This window comes from Perkinsus marinus (genome assembly GCF_000006405.1).
Source record: "Perkinsus marinus ATCC 50983 genomic scaffold scf_1104296962770, whole genome shotgun sequence".
Classification (NCBI taxonomy): Eukaryota; Perkinsozoa; order Perkinsida; family Perkinsidae; genus Perkinsus; species Perkinsus marinus.
The window spans coordinates 8,025-27,872 of NW_003205331.1; the positions used below are offsets into that span (position 1 = coordinate 8,025).

General features: G+C 47.6%; 2 protein-coding genes across 2 annotated transcripts; one reads left to right on the forward strand and one right to left on the reverse strand.

Annotated features, from left to right (window-relative positions):
• Positions 1 to 2,562: 2,562 nt before the first annotated feature.
• Pmar_PMAR000524 (hypothetical protein) lies at positions 2,563 to 3,753 on the forward strand (the record flags this gene model as incomplete). Its single annotated transcript, XM_002771425.1, has 7 exons — positions 2,563 to 2,746; positions 2,794 to 2,864; positions 2,913 to 3,104; positions 3,195 to 3,293; positions 3,366 to 3,497; positions 3,541 to 3,571; positions 3,620 to 3,753. The coding sequence occupies 7 exons, from the start codon at positions 2,563 to 2,565 to the stop codon at positions 3,751 to 3,753; spliced, it is 843 nt and encodes a 280-aa protein (XP_002771471.1).
• Positions 3,754 to 9,736: 5,983 nt separating this feature from the next.
• Positions 9,737 to 15,374, reverse strand: Pmar_PMAR000525 (conserved hypothetical protein; the record flags this gene model as incomplete). The annotated part of the gene is made up of 5 exons (XM_002771426.1): positions 9,737 to 9,799; positions 10,089 to 10,203; positions 10,663 to 11,852; positions 12,501 to 12,611; positions 15,312 to 15,374. The coding sequence occupies 5 exons, from the start codon at positions 15,372 to 15,374 to the stop codon at positions 9,737 to 9,739; spliced, it is 1,542 nt and encodes a 513-aa protein (XP_002771472.1).
• Positions 15,375 to 19,848: the final 4,474 nt, after the last annotated feature.

Genomic DNA, 19,848 nt, shown 5'->3' on the forward strand with positions numbered 1-19,848 from the left:
TCCACTGTCTGCCTCGGGAACGCCATTGGCATATCGAGTGTATCCGAGGGAGTCCCCGGCCGCAAGAATACCACGCCTAGTGTCGATCAGATGTAGGTCTCAGTCATTATCGCTGATAATGCCGGGCGGACGTGATGAACTTTATATTTCAGTCCATCTTTGCAAGCCTCTCAGAGTACAAATGCGACCAGTGATCTCAGGATAACAGTGTAAGCATGACTTCTCTATCATCCGACCTCGCATATCATTCTTTGGATGTAGAATAGGAACCTTTACCGCTTATAGGCCCGCCTTTCGATCTTCACAGTCACACATTGATCTCTCGCCTGGTGATGATGGTAGTGGTGTCTCTAAACGACGCAAAGTAAGATTTACCCCTTCGAGCCAACTGCTGTTCGTCTCTGACTCATCTAACGTTCTATTTTTTGGGATTCTACGGGATATTCTTTTTGGCTAGACGGCGCGAAAGGATAACGATATAACTCACAAGCGGGCTGAAGACTTTCCCATGAAGAAAAAAACAAAGGCAAGCCGAGATTTAAATGCCACAGCGACAAAATGTGGGGATGGGAGGATCGGTATCAGAATCCAGTCAGGCTATAAGGAGGGCTGTAACGTCCGGATTGTCCTGTATTCCTCCGGGCGCGCGACGAGTGGGGTTTTTTTCGGCACCGTCTTCCTTCCGGCGAAACGGGAAGTCAAGGTTGCTCTGGGTCCTGAGAAAACTAATCAATGGCTGGATCGACCACCAAATTGCCGCGGTGCGCCCAGCCTTAGAGTTGAGACTGATCATGACCCTCGGCATTGGGTAATAGTCGCTCCCCCTTCAAATCTCATGCAGCCGATGCAGAACTCATTAAATAGCGATGATAAATGATGCGTCAACAACATGCGATATGTGTTTCGGATTTGGGCTCGAGTTGTGTTATTCATGTCATATCAGTCAAGTGGCTCTTTTCCAGGCTCTGTTGTCAGTGGCGGATCCCGTGGGGAATTTCAATTGGGAATAACAGAGGGGAAAGAATAAGTGGAGTTTTATAGTGAGCGTTGTTACATTTTTTGGGAAATACGAAGGAATAGAAATTCACCCTTCTGTGGGCTTTTGATCCGCCTCTGGTGGCTGTATTTGAAGCAGCTCTAAAAAGTTGCCAGGTAAGCGTCCGCTTCATATCGTAGTGTATAAACTTTGCCATGCGTCACGTAAAATCACGTCTCCCACAATGCTACAAGCTTGATCTGTGGTCCATATCTAATTTGTTGCATTGTAGGCGAAAAGCCCACGACTCCTAACGACAGGGACAGGCTGATATGCCTTTCGTGACAGTGTCTGGATTCTATGTGAACCGGACAAAAAACGGCACATTAGTCTCTCCCTGTTACAGTGATAGCTGCTCGCAGCGAGTAACTCGCGGTACAATCAAAAGATAATCAAATACTGTGGATCGACAGGTCGTAGGTTTGAATAGAGGTGAAGCTATCTAGGAATAGTACTTAGTTTTATTCACTATAGTACGCGTAATACGGATATAACCCCACTGTACTATACAGCTTTACCGATCAGCACGTATCTCATGCCACGTCGGCTTAACTGGCAGCAACAGAACGAGATCTATGGGATCCCTAGTGGGGCCAACTTCTTCAAAACAGCCCTCTACCGACTGCAGCTCGACGAAGTTGCATTGTTATCGTATCGCCGTGATAACTACGAAGTTTATCACTGTGGTGATCACCTCGCCTGCGAAAAGAAGTGGAAGCTGGTGAATAATGGTGATCATGTAACCGTGCTCAGTGCAGGTAATGGATTGTAGAATTTGTATCTGCTATTCAGTTTTCGCAGGAGAACACGGTGAGATTCCGCGTCAGCGGAACAGGACTCGTCATCCGCGGAAAATCGTATCTTATATCGTCGATAAGGCTTCTAGATGGGGGAAGACGGCGAGTGATATTTTTAATAACTTGGTTGAGGATTTTCCTGACTACGTTGAATCGGGACGGATCACACGGAATCAAGTACGATAGAGCTGCTGTTAGAGCTGCTGTTAGACGAGGAGTTTGAGAATCTTAAGTTGAGCTGATACATTCTAGGTGCAAAATATCATATCTGGAATCCAACGAAGACGCGACATAGCAGTGTATCCAGTCAGCAATTTCTTCGAACTGGAGGGAGCATTCGAGGACTCGCGTATAAGCCAGGAAATCATCGACTACATCAGAGAAGACAAGATACCCTCAAGAGAGTTCGTGTTCCACGGCGGATACTGGGGTGACAACTTCGCCTGCGTGATCGGCGGCGCGAGTGAGAAGTGCTAAGGATAGGCAATCGTTGTAATTTATAGATTAGGTATGCTAGCATCATTGCTCTGGTTCATACGCTCCATGCCCTCGGGTTTCCCATTGTACATGGATGCGCAGAACAAGATAATCCGTGGGAGTCAGAAAGTCGCATGGGTTGGATCCTCGAGGATATGGTAGCAACTTTCTACCAACCGAGCTTCTACAACTCTATCCCTCAGGTTCGATGTTTCTCGTCGCCAGTACCGGCATACATTCGTCCCCTTCTTCATGGCTATCATTAACGAAGAATGCTACGACGTGTACCATCATCTGTTAGCGCACCTCGACACGTTGGTGAGAGCCTTGACGTTGGGTGAGAAAACTATTGAGGACGTCGTGAACCTCTGTGTTCACGACGCCCATCAAGGTGCACTCAAGGCATGCCGTGAAGTCTTACCAAACGTGAGGAACGGTAAGGTGGGACCCTGAATTGACCGCAGTTTGACTCGCGATTTTCAGCGCGTTGCTACTTCCACTTGACTAAGAACCTGAAAGATAACAAAGGCACTCTCGGTGAAGGCTTCGATATAGTGAGAGTAGATGATGCTCATACGAATGTTGATTCGTTTCTCTGCTAGGTGAAACGAAATAAGTACTGGTTACATGCAGCTCCCACCGATGCCTTGTACGAGTTGATCTCCGATACCATGGCCGAGGTCGTTAGTGATATTTCTCCTCAAGGGGGAGAATATTTGAGGAAGACACTAGACACCGAACAATATGGCTATCCAAATATAGCCATAACGAATGAAGGTGTTGTTGGAACTCAGGTAACAAGCCTCTCCGTGGGACACTGTTTACAACGCACATTACAAGCGTCGCATTTCGATGCTAGCTAGTTTTATCATAAGTTATGTCAGGTCTTGACCAACATCGTCGAGTCCTTTCATAAAACACACACACGGATAATAGGGAGTAAACGACTAAACATATCTGCTTTCGCGGCGAAAATTCGCAAGGTACGCCTCACGTCTGATTCTACTTTTCAATTTATGGGACGAGTCTTATACATGCTCATAGTAATTGTGTAGGTTATAGTGTCTCTCAAACTCTCGAGCTCTCAACATTACGTTAAGAGACCCGAGCCTATCAACGCGGTCGAGTATCAGAATGATATGAAACTTCGAGGAACCAAGTTTCATCAACGAGGATGCGTTACTGAGGTAACTGCAAGACGCTTATTGCATTTCTGGCAACTGTTTGTAGGTCACGACTGTGGTCACTGATTTAATTGAGAGTACTATCGGTACACGATATTTCCTGCTTCCGAATAACCGCTCACCAGGACAGCATGCCGATGCCGAAATGAGAGAGAGGACTGAACTCTTCCTCCGAGGCATTTTGCTGGATGAGTTAGAAGAAGGTTCGACTGCAAATGACATCTCTTCGGGAATTTTTTACTTGCAGATGGCGATCTGACTTTGACAAAAGTCTTAAGGCATTACTTCTGCTACTATCTCGTCACCGTCTCGCCTCAGCAGCAGCGGACTGAATTCGGCCGTCAGAGAATCCCTCCTAGCTGTACATGTAAGGAATATCGTGACTGGGCATGCTGCGGGCATGGGTATGCGGTGGAAACCTACCTAAAGAGCCGACCACCGTGAGCTGAATATCAGCATCGTGTCCCGATCCCAGACATGATGCCCATAGGTACATCCCAGAAAATAGGCGCATGGCTGGCTTGAGACGAGGACGAGCAACTGCACGGAATCCAGGTGTTTTGGGCCGATATAACTCCGCTGTCTCACTCCCACAGCATGGTGAGTAGTACTATAGAAAGCACCCTGAACAGGCACATAATCAGTGAATATTCGTCATTTAGGGTGTCTTCTGTAATGCTGAAGAACCTGTCATTTCTTCAGGTGAAGAATTGACAATAGATGATACAGAAAACCTCTCGGACAACGAAACAAGTGGGAACATCAGTCTCTCACAATTTCTTCTGGATATTGACCATGTTCGTTTCCTGACAGGTATCGCCTCGCTTTTATCTGGAACTGATGAATCAAGCGAGGATGACTATGATACCTTAACTGATGGCGAATCGTCTTCTGAAGAAGAGGAGTCGTGCGACAGCAGTGATGGATATCGCTCAATATACAGCCAAGCCAGCCAATTCGGCAATGATTCTCCTATCGAAGGAACTGAAGAGGCCGGTAAGAACCCACGTTGTTTCCTAACGTGTATACAATTTGCATTTCGACGCGATATTGTGAGCTTATCGTATAACGAAGATATGGTCGATCCCCTAGGATGGTCAGATTCTCGTACTGGTGTTGATTCCGGTGAAGCGAGCGACACGAGCGAAAGCGAGTATCAATTGCTGTTATGATTCTATAAGCGTAGGTTACATGTTCCTGATGTACGACACTTGTACGACTTCTTCACTAAATGTTTCATGCTAAACTACTTATCGCGTTGGTGACTAGTGTGACAGACACAGTGTGACACAGTGTGAAATGGTGTGCTAGTGTGACAGCACAGCATAGTCACACTGTGACTAACAACTATGGTCTTATCGTATATTCGCACTGCGATTTCACTTTTCATTTTGTCTTGTCGATAACATCTAAACCATCTCGCCAAAACCAGGTTGCATGGCATAGCCAATTGGCATAGAATTGGAGCCATTGCTCGGATTTGTAGTACTAGCTCAGATTAGCATGGATTGCATAGATTACTTCCAGTTGCTTAGATTAGGCGTGTTATGCTAAATCCTCCGCGTGAATCTCCATCGAGTCTTGGTAAAGTTGGGGAACTGGCAGAAAGTGGGATCGACGTGAATCTGTCTCCTTCGGAGAGAGGTCTCATTGCTCTCCAAAGACTCTCGTTGCCTCCGCGTGTGTGCTGTGGTACTGATCGCAAGCAACAGGATGAAGCTAGCAGGGTAGGTATCGACAATGTCGCTATCCTAGTTGTCCTATAACATTGGAATTTCATCTGTTTTACATGAAGGCTCCCTTTTTTACGTTTTTCATATCACAGGTGGAACTCCATTGTTACCCATGATGTCTCCCTTTCAGGATCCTCCCGGACTGGATATGAAGCCAACCCAAACCAGGGGAATGAGTTTGAGTCGCACCGGTACCGCGCTCCCCATTTTCGTAAGATAAGGCTGAGATGTGGTCCCTTCGACGTCGTCGTTATTCTCGCCCCCATCGGTTTATCGTCTCCGCTGTTTAGGCTCCGGTTGTTACCCAACCCGGGAGATTAACAGATCTGTGCAGCACAAACGAGGCGAGAACAAAGGCAACAAATGCGTCGATCGAACATTTATTTGACAAATCATTCATCGGTTTCTTCGGCGAAGATGGAGCCGATTGCATTTACAGAGAATTATCAGGAGAATACACGGGATATGTATTGATGGATAGCGATCCTATCAAGTATGTCATCTACTCCGAGGCTTCCGGAGATAAGAAAGGACCCTACACAATTAGCGCCCTACGTAAAATGATTCGTAGTGGTGCTTTGTACAGTACAAAGTACTGTACAAAGCAATACTAATTTGAAGCAAATTTGTACTTTGAAGTACAAATTGTACTTCAAAGATTTACACGATTATGTCGGTTTGTACCACCATGCATGAATTGCAACCGATCCTTCATTTTGCAGGCTGCTACTTCTCATTCTGAGCAACGGTCTTGTGTAGAGAGTCAATTCACATCAGTCAGAGTCAGTGTAGTGCTCGTCGCTGGAAGACATTCTAGAAGGGCTTCTAGTTGGCCTCTGTTCCGAAGTCTTCATCGTTCGGGCTCTGCTAGAGACCTGAAAACATTGTTGTGAGTCTTATATAGCAGGAAGTTGTTAGCCAGATAATGAGTGTGCTCAGCACACCCGTTACGGACTTCGCAACTTTCTGGATGGGTATCGCAATCAACATTTCGCTTAAGTATAATATAGTGTGATTCGAATCCTCGACTCACCTTCCGAGCATTGTTCGCCTTCGCCATTGCCTCAGCCTTGTCCCTTGCCCGCCACTTTATGAATGTATCTCGGAATATACTCCTTGTTGCGAGGTTTACTCTGGAGGAGGGAACAAAAAGAGCAAGCAATCTCGGTTGGATCAAGAGAAGGTTCGAAAGAACACTGCCGAGAGCACCGTGTCGTTCAACACGGTGAGAACTGCATGAGGACTCTTACTTGCTCACAAATTTACCCCCACTGAACAGACGCTCTAGTGGCCCCGTCGAGCTCGGCATATGAGAAATCAGGAAGGGGAAATTGGCGATCGTACTGCCGTGGCGATGCTCTTTCCAGTAGGCGGCTGGGTCGGTGTTGAATCCGGGCAATCTCCTTTCGGAGTGACTACCTGATCTCATCGCTCTGCACCATGTCTGGGATGGCATCATCGGCTGATGTATTTGAAGAAACGATGATCCATCGTTTCTTTAAATACATCAGTGTTCCTAGCAGAGCAATGCGAAGTTCGCATTGCGAACTAGCCTCACCTTCGGCTCGGAAGAAGTCGCGGAGAAACTTTAAGCTGCCTTGTAAAGTGACGATGTTTCGAAAGTTTCGAAGGCGAGTTTCGAACCCGAACGAGATTTCAAGGCGTTTAACGCCTTGAAATCTCGGATGCCCTTTGAGCACTCTTCTAACATCTCCTCCTGTCTTTCTCTGTCATCTACGAATCCTCTAGGGTCGAATTTCAGAATCCAGAGATACCCGTTAGCGGCTTTTGTCAACCTGACAATCACATTGGTTGTCGTGACCATTAGCCCCTCTGTCTGAGGAGGCACTGCCACACATCGTATAGCGAGGGATTACCTCTTCGCAACCATCCCTTTGGACTCCTGGGTGAGTTTATCATCCTCCTGCATGCGGCCATAGATGGAACTGATCAGCTGGAGGCCTTGCCAGTATGTGCACGAGTCTTCTTGCAGTGCGTTGCTCAGGTATAACAACGGCGTCAACACATCCACCGCTTCTTTGGCATCGCGTAGCTCAACTCGTGAGTAGATGTGCATCGAAAGCTCCGTGTGATACTTCTTGCCTTTCTTAGAGAGCCTGAGTGTGCTATGATATGAGCTAATGAAGTTACTTTGAGACTGACATCGTCATCCATGATATATTTTTTTCACACTATATGCTCACTAATACTTTTAATCTAACTCTCCTCATGTAAATAAATAATAACTACACTATTAACCACACCTAACGTGTCTCGTTTAAGAAGAGGAGTTGATTGGCTTATAAGGAACCTACTTATTCCAATGATTGAGCTTGAGGTCCTCCAGAAGCTCTTGCAACGTCCCCCAATTCTCGATCAACTTAGTTAAGCTTATAATGCCGCTTGCCCACCTGGTCTCGGCTACCTCGGGTATCTTGCGCCCTTTCAACACCTGTATACAGAGGGAATATAGGGTGACAACTTACGAAATATAAGGTGTTGCCTTATATTCCCTCTCAATGTATGATATACTCAGCAACTTCCGTACCAGGTTGATCAGATCAACCCAACTTGAAAACTGGCCGACTCTCACTTCACCACCTCCTTTCGGCTCAGTTCTCGTCAATAGCTTTTTAGGCTTTTTCTCGCCAACAAGGCATTCTGATGGGCTAGACACCCACCATGAATGCATGATATTTTATCCGTGAGTCTCATGCTTGATGAATGTCCATGGTTACCGCGGTTCGCTGTATGTATCCTCCTTGTAACGATATCTTTGCAGCCAGCCATGTTGGCAGCATTATCGGTTATGATGCCAGAGATATCGATCGAATCTAAAAGTATCGTTCATAGGAATCGAACTCGGGTGATCTCCATGGAATACTACACAACTAACCACTCCACCAATACCACTTATATTCAACACGGATTGTCCAATAACTCGATCGTTCCATAATCAGGTGAAGTTCAATCGTTAAACTCATCCTAGCTATAGGATGCTAGAATGGTTAGCTATAGGATTGCGTTCACAATAGTTGTTCACAGTGTTTTCTGGTAACTGCCGTATTTCCACCGCATATCCAGGGCGAAATTAAACGTGACTTTTCGTCTGCCTTACAATAAAGGCCTTACTTACACTCACGTAGAGCTTCGATACACTCTCCGATGAGGAACGAAGCGCAGAACTCGGCCTCTTCGCGCTCACTGGTTTTGAGTGCGCGGCCTCGCCATGGTACGATCCTTGTCTCGCCGTCTTTCACGAATGCGAGGCACGTAGCCAACATTGGCGTCCGACGAAACGGAGGCGTCCACCCATCGCACATTATAAAAACGGGAGTCCTATTTAGTCTTACTTCTACTGCAGTCTCGTTGGTTACCTGCTCAAGGCATGTTGCGACTCAGTCGGCTATTCGCGATTCGACGAGAGGATCTTCCGAAATGGGCTTTCTATCGAGAGTAACTCCCAGCCTGAATATTACGGATTGCAACTCCTCTTGAAAGGTTTCTTGTTTGATTTTATCAACTCGATAGCGAGTCAGCCGTGACCCCGGAGTGGTGCCGTACGAAGGATCAAAGATGCGGACTGCTTCTTGGAGTTGGTCGATCGTGAGTGAACGTGATGACCACCCACCGATTGTGGAGCACATAATAATCTGCTTATTGAATCGTTCGTAGCGTCTCTGTCTCGCAAGGTCGACAGAGGTTTTGGAGGGCATTGACTGAGCAGATTATTAGGTTACTATGACACAACACAACAACTGAGACCTCTGTTTCCCATGAACGCAATTCAATTCAGTTCAATTCAATTCCATTCAATTCAAGCTGATTTAAATATTATTCTGGGCTAGAAGCCAATCGCCCTCTCACAACAATGCTACTAGCAAATACTGCCAAAAATTACTACGGCATACAATCAGCCTAGCTGATACTATCAGCTGTCTTGGCCCAAGACTCTTGGGTCACAGTGTGTTAATGCACTAAGAAAGCTTCTCCCAGTGCGGACGGGGCCATCCAGCATAACGTCGCTCTCAGAGAAATCCAGAAATCCTGGAGAAGAATGCAGAGTACGACAGTGACGAACCCGAGGTGAGAATTTTTTCCTTGGTGAGGCAGCATGTAAGTGGTGGCAGCTTGACCCCAGTTTCGATCTTGTTAGAATTCACCATCCAGTAAGCTCCACACCACGATGAGGTAATGGGACCAGTGGGGTATTTTTTTTGAGTGGAAACTAAATTATACACGTTTGACATGGTAGATTGTACGAGCCATAGGTGAAACGTTTATCAACTCTATCCAGTCAACAAAAAAGGGAGGGAGAGCGCCAGTCTGGAGGTACTGCCGTAGACTGTTGCCGTCTAACTCTACCGATCGAGGGAGAGCTCAGCACCTCTGGAGGATGTCGTGGAGCGGGCTACTACATCCCGTCACCATCGAGCGCAAATGACCAGTTTGCTCATCCTCAGACTGATCAACTCGGATACGACCATTCCCAAGTCTTATGATCGCCATTCAGTGGGCATCGCCAACCCCAAACCGCAGGGTGTCGACAGCACAGTCCAGGTTCCCTCCATCCTATTGCAATCCAGTCCGAAGACGATATGGTACATCTCGACTAACGATTGGCTTGAGCAGTCTGTCCTGATTCAGCCGTCCTAGTCTGATCGCATCTTCCCCAACGACGGATTACTCCTGGGTGTGGTCGGCGACTTCTCGGAATCTCTATTTCAATGTTCCTGAAACTACAAAACAGACTCAAAATCTCTAAGATCAAGACAGAAATTCTGTCACAGAATTCCAGTATCGACACGCTAAGTAGCAATAAGGAACTCCTATACTCGCCTTCTGTGAAGAGCCTGCTCACATGAGGCATAATACCCAGTCCGGCCTCTCTTCTGGCCTCCTCGAGGAGCATGCACTCCGTGACGAGGTGAAGTGTGCTGCCGTCAGCAGCCTCGCAGGCGCAGCTGGCGTCTGTCCTAAGCTTTTGTATACAGCGTAAATGTGGCGTCGGTAGTTGTCCAGTGGCCAACGCCATCAATGTTGGACTAGTTCCAAGTGTGGCAAATTTCTGAGTCGCCGAGAAACTGGCGAATATCGCCTGTATCGTTCTGCCCAATGAGTTTTTACAAGACTCCCACCAGATGTTGCAGGCGTCTAGTATCTTCTCTCGAACAACCCGTTTCACGTAGGAGCTGGCACACTTTATTTCGTACTGCGTGAACAGTGCTGTAGCAGTACCGCAAAGATGGTCTGCGGTTTCGTTGCCGATTATTCCAACGTGCGAAGGGCACCATCTCAGCCGAGGTCGGCGACATACCGCGGCACCCGTGAGGTGAGACATTATCCTGCGTGCTATCGCATTGCGCTCCGTCAGCCTCCTCGATTGCAGGGTTCTCAAGGCCGACTGCGAGTCACTTATGATAACCTATCCGTACGGAGCATCCTCTTGGTGTGACTTGGCGTAAGCGACTGCTCTTTCAAGGGCGGCCATCTCGCATTGTGCTACTGTACAGTGCAACGGAACTCTGTAGGACTCCTGGTGCGCCCGCTGACCACAGCAATAGACGACCATTGCCATGCCAGCGTGTATGGAAGGAGTGAGCGATCCGTCCGTGTAGATGGCCCGATCGTTCGGTGCTAAGCAGGCAAAAACCACGGCCGCTTTCTCAGTTTGTATTGCGATGTCCAGCCCATCATCCCATGGTGGCAGTGGGTGTAGTTGCCACCTCTCTACGGCCAGGTTCCCCATCGGAACGGCTCCCTCAAGCAGCTGGCTGATCCTCAACGAGTGGTCTTGCCTTGCCCTTGCCGCAGTAGCGAGACCGGCCAGCAATAGATGTGGAGGGACAAGCCCAGAGAGTGCAACAGTTGCCGCGTTCGATGCCCGCCGAGGCGCCCTCGTGGCCAGTCTGGCAGCGTATGCCGCCACACGAGTTAGAAGGTTCTGGCACCATTCCTCCTCTAGAGCCGTTTCCCACGCCCGAACCCCATAGGAAATAAAGGGTAGAATTGCTTTCTCGTATGTGGCGATGATACCGCGACTACCCAGTCGAGCCCGCTCAATCCCTATACGTCGCAGGCGTCCGAGCCTCTGCACTGCGGCCTCGCATGTCTTCTTCACATGATAGCGGAAGTTCATACGCTGGTCCAGATGCACACCTAGCACCCGGACTACCTTACTCCTCTTCAATGCCTCTCCCCTCAGAGATAAGATTGGGGGCCTCCGTGGAGATAGGCATGAAGACTTGTCCCTATCGATAGTGAGGCCGCTCGCGGTGCACCACTTGTTCAGTTTCTTCTTCACCTTTGCCCACAGTGCGCGAATGTGCTTGCGGCTCGGGCCGCTAAGTATGATTGTCAGATCATCTGCGTACGCGGTGACCACCACATCCGCTCCTTCGATTTTACGCAGATCTTCTATCAAACTTACTACACCTGCGGTGAACAAAAGGGGTCCCAAACGGCTCCCCTGAGGAACTCCGACCTGGAGAGTGATCGACGCCTCATGGATTCCGAATCTCACGGTGACCTTTTGACCAGTGGGGTATGAAAGCAACGTAACTGGCGGCCAGTTACTGGCTTGTTTTGCAACTTGCGAATGGCGAACATCTCGCACGCGCTCGCCCTGACGTTCGATATCAAAAAAAGTGACAGGATACGAGGAAGCTCGTATTTTTTTTCTCGGCCGTAAGGCCGAGAAAACTATTCCCCTTTTTGACCAGGCATTATTCCCGGGAACTAAAACGGGAATTATTGGGGAAGGGAAGAATGATTCTTCCTCAGGCTTCAGCCACCCTGCGACGCACTGTGACTCACGGTCTGTGAGCGTTGAGTGATAGTACGATGGGGTGAGGATTCATTTCCTTCCTCACTGAGGAAGGAAATGAGGTGCTTCTATCAACGGATGAAGCATCTGCCTCGTCAGCATTATAGGATACGATACGAAGTCGATGACTTAGACTTAGCCTTACCTTTAGGCTTGAGAATTCTAGACATAGCAGACTCTGGATCGTCAAAACGAGTAGACCTAGCCTTAACTATACTTACCACTCACTCAGGGTGACAAGATGAGTCAATACCATACCTAGGGAGTAGCGGATAGTCGAGAGTCTCGACTCGAGACGACGAGAGATAGTTAATAAGCGACCACAGATCAAGGTCAACAAGCCTTGGTAGGAATCAGATCACTAGATCCCGAAAGTACCGAATTGTTCCAGTCAGAGGTTAGACGAATTCAATGGGCCTATAACTTAGAGACCTTAAACCGTATTACCTTAAGGACTTCCTTAAGGAGATACACGGAAAGTTTAAGGGAAATTCCCTTAAACTTTCCCTTCAGCCATTCCCTTAGGGAATGGCTGAGTGGGTATCTTAGGCACAGAACCTAAACCTTTTAGATCTAGGACCTAACTTCTGAACCTAAGAGTTAGGTCTTTAAGGGAAAGGGGCTAGAACCTTGAGGAGAAGGGAAGTTTGCATCGCAAGCTGAGGTCCTTAAAGGAGCTAGCTCTAAAAAGGAGCTGTGATTTAGGTTGGTTCGGACCAGCCTAAACCAGCCTGAGAGATACTCCCTTAACCATCGGGCGCACGCTTTCTCCTCCGAGAGCGGAACACAGCGACAGAAGTGTGCGGAGGCTCGATCCTGAGGCGTTCTACCCACACTATCTAAAACAAAACTTTTTGGATATCAGAAACGCATGCCTGCTGTTAACATGAACAACGCGTTATAACTGATTAATCACGTACACTTCTTCATGCTTAAGAAAGATAAGAGGAAATCGGAATTTCCGATTTCCTCATTTCCTCCGATTCGGAAACCATCACGCAATCGTAATTACGACAAAGCCTTCGTCACGAAGGCGACGCTACTGAGGACGACTCTTTTTCGTATCATAAAAGGCCTCTTCTGCAGAGGGGCTCTCATCCTTGCCACGTGGTCCTCATTCTTCTGGGTTTCCTTCTACTCCCAGTATACTTGTGCCTTCCCAAGGCACAGTCTCCAGATCCTGTAACTGTGTGACTAACAGTCTAATCGCTTGCTTGTCTGGAGGTCAAGAGTCTTGCCAGCATGTCGTCTTGACTCAAGACGACATGCTGGCATGCCCATGTCACTGGGTTCTGTCTCAGCACCTTCGATGCTTTTCGATCATTTTCAGAGGTCCTGATCACTTGAGGACCTTAAGCTCCTTCCCTTCAACTCAAGTTTAGGACTTCCTTAAAAATCCCGTTTAGGTCCTTAAATCACTAAGGTCCCTAGGTTATAGGCCCAATGAGTCCGGATTCGATCTGCAATTCCGATCTGAAACCTTTAGATAAGAAACCGACGGATACGACAGGATATCGGGCGCAATCCAGCCGAAGATGCGCTGATAGAAGATGCCAGAACGTGCGGAATTCACTTCGCTTCCCCGGTCCGACCGGGAGAACGAAGCGAATCTCGACCGGGCGGGATAGCCATAATAGGTGATACGGATTCTTATCTTATCCTTCTGAGCCTGAGGGCTGCGAGCTGTTTCATGCAACGAAGAATGCGCGAGCGAGGTGCGCAAACGGCACGATTCGTTCATAGGTACGCGAACAACTTCGCACTTCACGCAGTGCGCGAAATCACGCGCAAGAATTCAAGTACGTTGTCCAACCGTTGTTTTGTGGCCTCTGGAGAGACTGAGGAAGGCCACAAGCGAGGTAGACTCATAAGACGGAGTCTACAGCCGCAGCCTTAGAGCAGAAAACGTGATTGTTAAATCATGTATTGCTCATCATTAAGGACCGCTCCAGTTGAGTCAAGTGCTTTACGCGCAATAGCGATTTGCACTCGTGCAAATGCGCGAAAGATGCCGCTATCCACTGCGTGCATTGCGGCAGTGCACGCAACGCGAGTGCACACCCGTTGAATCAAGCACCAAACCAAACCCCGTTGAACCAGTTTTAGGTATCTATAACGATGTACAAGGATCATGGAGGAGGGAAGGGCAAGTACCTATACGGGTGAAGCGCGATTCGTAAATGAGCGGTTCATCCTAGGTAATACCTAGTAGGTATGTTCGATGCCGAAGTTTTTGATCCATCGTTAATTTCGTGCCAGATTCTTTTCGTACGACATCTTCCCGTATACAATGGTTTCATTGAAAAATGCTCTGACCTCGCCGTTTGTGCTCTGATCTTTCCGACCAAGAGTGATTTTGTCCGTATTTTTCGTCTACGGGTTAGACCGTCTAACTTAGACGTTCAGGGCCTGAACTTCAGGAGTGATTCATTTAGGGACGAGCATCTATACAATGCTGTTATCAGAGACTTTAAGCTAAGAATTCTAATTGGAAACCGAATTGTCACAATAAATGATACATCAAGTCATACCTAACAGCGAATCATTTCACTTTACCTCGCTCAGATGTTCTCTTACTAAGAAATAGAGTCATCGCAAAAGAGGATACACCCAGTCATGACAAACAGCAAAGAACCTCCATCTGTCTTCTTCAGCGAACTGGGTCTATGTCTTAGCGGTCTAGCTGCTTCAGGTGGCCACTGCACTACGCGCGGACGTTTTTACACAATCAAGATTACCATTGGAGCATTTTGTACTTGTACGAAATGACAGAAATGTGGTAAGCACACAAGCAAATGTCTTAAAATTCTTACGTATCCTCGTTCTACCACAATAATATAGGAGCCCGGTAAGCACACAACTAAATAACTCCCAAATATGCTAATAGCACATCGCGTGCACAATATGACAATATGGCCGGTCGATAACCATATTGTTGAAGCCCAATATGAGTTGGATTCGTAGTTTAGTGGGTAGATACGCTGGCTGTGATACGGAAGGTCGTAAATTGATTCACGTCTGCGACAGGATGATGGCGCCGGGGGGCAATTTTGGGCATATATGGCGCCATGATGGCGAAGCGTGTCAGCTATGAATGATACGACAGGCTGAGAGACTCCGAATAGCAACACTACGTTGCGACCCTTACTCTTGGATATGCACCATTAGTCTTCCAAACAAGCGAAACTCCCAGAACCACTCAACCAGTGTTGCTATTGGTTGAGTGGCCCTTTCCGCCACTCCGTGACCGCCACTCACCTTTCCGTCTCGCTCACGTGTGCATAGCTTGATATGTTGGGCAATAACAGCCGTAACCTGCATACTCCATCGACAGACAATGAGGCCATAACAATAATAGCGACCAAAGAACAGTGGTAACGAAAATCGAGATAACATAAGCCAACCTCGGAAAGCCAGGACAACATAGCCCAGCCTCCCCTCTCCTCTGAAATGTGGCCATGGGGGACCTCATTTTAAGACCGATCAAGAGAGAAGGAGTAGGGACAATAATGCGAGCCGATAGACGGCGTGTCATTGTGACACTGTCATAGTTGCTGACATCAACCGAACAGTAACAGAAGTCAGCAAGAGCACTTGAAGTAGGAAAGAGTCCTACTCAGCGTAACCACCACGGGACGTATAACGCTCACGTGTGCAAGCACGCAGTAATTGCGTCAGGAGTGCTCCACTTCCGTGAAGAAGTGAATTTACTCCACTATATCACCTCAGCGTTTTCGGATATCCCCCAAGAAGGAGTTGTTCTCCCTCCTGGGGGATATTCGATCCCAGAACCGAACCACCCTGCATTCACATTCATTACTTCCGGAGGAATACTCCGCCATTCTACCTCTGAAGGTTCCCAGAGTAAGTTACAAACTTCAAGCTAGCTTGTTACGTGTCTTCGTAACGCTTCTGGCTTCATATGTACAGATCTCGGAAGATGCTGTGAAATTGTGTCAGCAGCGTGAAAATCAAGTTTCAGTGTTCTCGTCTTCACGAAGACAATAAAAATGAAACTCTTCTGCATCCTGTACTTCATCATGGCGTTCGGCCACATCATTGTTGGTGACGACTCGGCTGACAAATCGGAGAATAGGCCTTCCTCAGTTTTGAGGGTCCTCAATGATCCTTGCTGGTCTTGCTGGGGGCCCTGTCGCTGTTTTGGCCACTGTTCATGCCCCTAAAAGCATAAGCCACAAGTTGTGGAAGATTCGCACCATGTGAACGGTCTTGGTGAGCAGCTCACCATGAGCTGCAGTTGTCTATCTGTCCCCTTTCTAAGAATACTTAACGAATATTCTCTTGAGGAGTAGGGTTCTGGACGAGGTGGATCTTCAGCATTCTGACAGTTCTGGTCTACAGTTGATCTGGACATCTGTTATACTACTCCTATCCTTCCGTGTATTATTTTCATCTTGATATTTTCATCTTGATATTTTCGTCTTGATTTGCGATTGATGTACTGGCGTTAAGTTCCGGAGTCTGATGCCACAATTCTGTGGATCTACGAGTTCTATGCCAGCAATTGAATTATTGGCGTTAGCGAACCCATAAAAGTCCGAGTCTCGTTTTATCTTAGAGGGTAGTTCTCAAAAACAGTTGAGGGTATTAATTAATGATAATTCGATGGATACCCCTCTCCATCATTGGAGTTTCACCCGCCCGTTCTACGCTTCCTAAGAAGTAATGCTCCATGCAAAAAACGCGATATTCACGAAGGGAATTAAAAACACACCGCGAATTACCCCGGACAAATCAGTGGAGAACCTGCGAAGCGTCCGCGATGTGGGCGTTGATCCGTCAACTTGACGGGGACTCCCCACTACTACCTCCGAATCGGAGGCTCCGATCGACCCGAGGAGAGGCTTTTTGACTTAATTCTTTCTTAGCGTCGATGATGTTACAGCATAGTTCATTGGAATCGACACCTTATTACTACTAGAGTACTATGAACTGCCTTCGCCATACATAACGGTAATCTCTTCTTACTAGGTTTCTCGGACGAGGTGATGGCGCTGCCATTGGTCAACGCATATCCGTTGCCTATATCGTGTTGCGTAAACGACAATGTTTCTCTGGAGTCATAGTGAGGTCTCGCTCGCCCAATACTGTTACTATTGCTTTCGATAACGGATATATCGATGAGACTGACCTGTCGACTACTGAATATAAACTAAACACCCGTTCGTAGTTTGACTCTTCTTGCGCCAAAGGGCCTTTGTGTTCCAAGTCCTGGGGCGTTCCCCATCATGGCGACACCTACATCTGCGTCTAACCCAGTCATAGAAGCTTCAAACGGAGGAGAAAATCCAGTTCAATCCCCACGACCTGCTCTCCGAAGGCAGTCCTGTGTCGATTCTGCTGCGGAGTTCCACTCCCCAGGATCCTTACAAGGAGAGCTGCGTAAGGCGAGGCTGTACACTGTACAGTGTACAGGGGGCGACTTCGATCACAGTTGCGAGACACTACTGAGCAACTGAACAACCTCATTGTGTCCTCCGAAGATGATGTTCAAGTACATGATGTCCTTGCTGATCGAGAGAGAGATCTCCGGTTGGCACTAGAGGAGCAGGTGTAGCGAAACTCCCGCTCGGTAACACAACTGTCCCATCTCCTCTGACACCCCACGTTGACCATACTATCGAAGATTCGATTCGAATCTCACGTGGATAGTAACACAATCGCTGTCCGTTCATGAGGAAAACCCTCATGAAGGGATTGGACGATCGATTTCCGCTATTGTGTCGCTCTGACTCTTTAACTTCTCTCAACCTTGACTCGCTATTCTTCTACTAACTACTACTTCCACTTCAACCCTATGTCTAGTACCCAGTCGTCAATTAACGGGGAAGGAGCTGCGACCATTACTACACAGGGTGCTTATGTGGTAGCTCTTGAGCTACGGTATGATGAGCTCAGCTCACCGAAAAGAACTCCCAGATTTTGGGCCGGTCGAAGACGTTACCCTCTGTTGTCGGTGCTCTTCCTTCGGAGTTTTCAAACTATACGCTTAGCTTGAACGGGCATCATCCACTGAACAATGCCAGATTATCGAGCACACACCCGTGTGTTCCTTCAGGTCGTGGACAACGAGATCAGCAAGTCATATTTCCTCGGGTCGACAATGGTAGCAAAGTACCTGTCTATGGAGCTATCCTTCCCCCGCCCTGTAGTCAGCCGACATTGGCGACTTCAGCACCTTATCAGCAAGCGGTTCCACGGCCCGAAGCCTTCGTTATGACTCCTGGGGCACTCGTTCCGACCAGGGTCTCAGTGCAAGGAGTACGTCCAGTAGATTCTGTTTCCAATGTTGGTGTACCTACTCGTATGAGTATTCCTAAGGAGTGTGATTCAGCTGCCATCGGTAAGCTGGCGATACAGTCACTGCGAAAGAGTCATCAATTCTCTCAGCACGTACTTGGGATTGAGGGGGCACTTCACGAAGCTGGTGGTGGTTTTTATGATGAAAATGGAGCCTTTCAAGTTGAAAGTTTCAGTTGGGTTGGCCTGGCCAACCCAATCTTGCCAATCGCATCAAGTTCAAGCTGACAACGCAGCTAAATTCGGGGAAAACGGCTTTCACTCCAGGCTTCAACTTTAGTCTTGTTCCGGATGAGAACCGCGTCATTGCTATTCACGAGGAAGAAGTCAGCGATATATTGCGATATTACAACGTACACCGTATTAGTATCGCCTTCGCTCAGCAGTACCAAAGATCATTCTATGTCACACTCCTCCATGCCAGGATGGTCCATCAGCATATATCCATCTTGGATGGATATATGCTGATTTGTGATGTGACAGCTCAGGTCAGCCACGTTCAGGCTTTCTCTAGCAATCTTGTCATCAATGGTCGAAGAGAAACTCTAATCCGCGTAGGAGTTGGCGCACCATGGTCAAGAATCTGCGGAGTTCTACGAGAGACCGGTCTAGATTGGATCATGCCATTGGTCTTTGAAGTGGGGACTTTACCTTTAAATTGCCTCCCCAGCTCCACCGTTCTTGCGGCCAACGCCGTCAGTGTCGACTCGAATACTCCTCCAGTGTGGATCCGTAATACTGAGCCTCATATAATCTACCGAGAAACTGGTGATTTCCTGAAAGGTCAGGAAAAATTCCCACTGAAAGGAGTCAAAAAGAACTCCTTATTAAGGAGATCATGACTGAACAACAATCGCACATTAACAGCTATGTGAAAGACACTGAGCAGTTGCTTGTCGACGTGGACCTTGCGTACGCCGGAATGTTTTGGATACCGGCGTTTTTCGTCGTCGTGACTCCTTTTCTGGGAGCAAAGTCGGCTAACTATGCTAGTAGTGGGCACCAAAGTATTCCAAGTTACGGTAACAAGTTGCAACATGATCTGGCGTTGTGACCGGCCTTAGACCCACTGAGCTTGTTTGGAACACTTGGTGAGGTATCTGGACCGGCATAAGAGGAGAAATGTGTAGGTTAAATTTATGGCAGTTCGGTCAGGTGTTGCTGACCCTATTAATGGTACTGACATCTGATTCAAGGGTGCTCGGGAAAATTCGAGAATATTATGATAATATTATTATCCTTGGTGTACTTATCTGGCCATAAGTTTGCGAAAAAAATCATGATGATGGGAAATTTAGTGGATTTTTTATTTCGGAATTTTTCAGATTTTCTTGTAACTGTAAATTATCAGATGTATATTTTTTCCGCGACCGTGAGGTGGACATAATATTACTTTCCCCCTCTCCCCAGTGCCCACCTGCCTGTGTATCGGTCGTTTAAACAGAGTAGGAGAGGTCATGCCCTGGAGGAAATT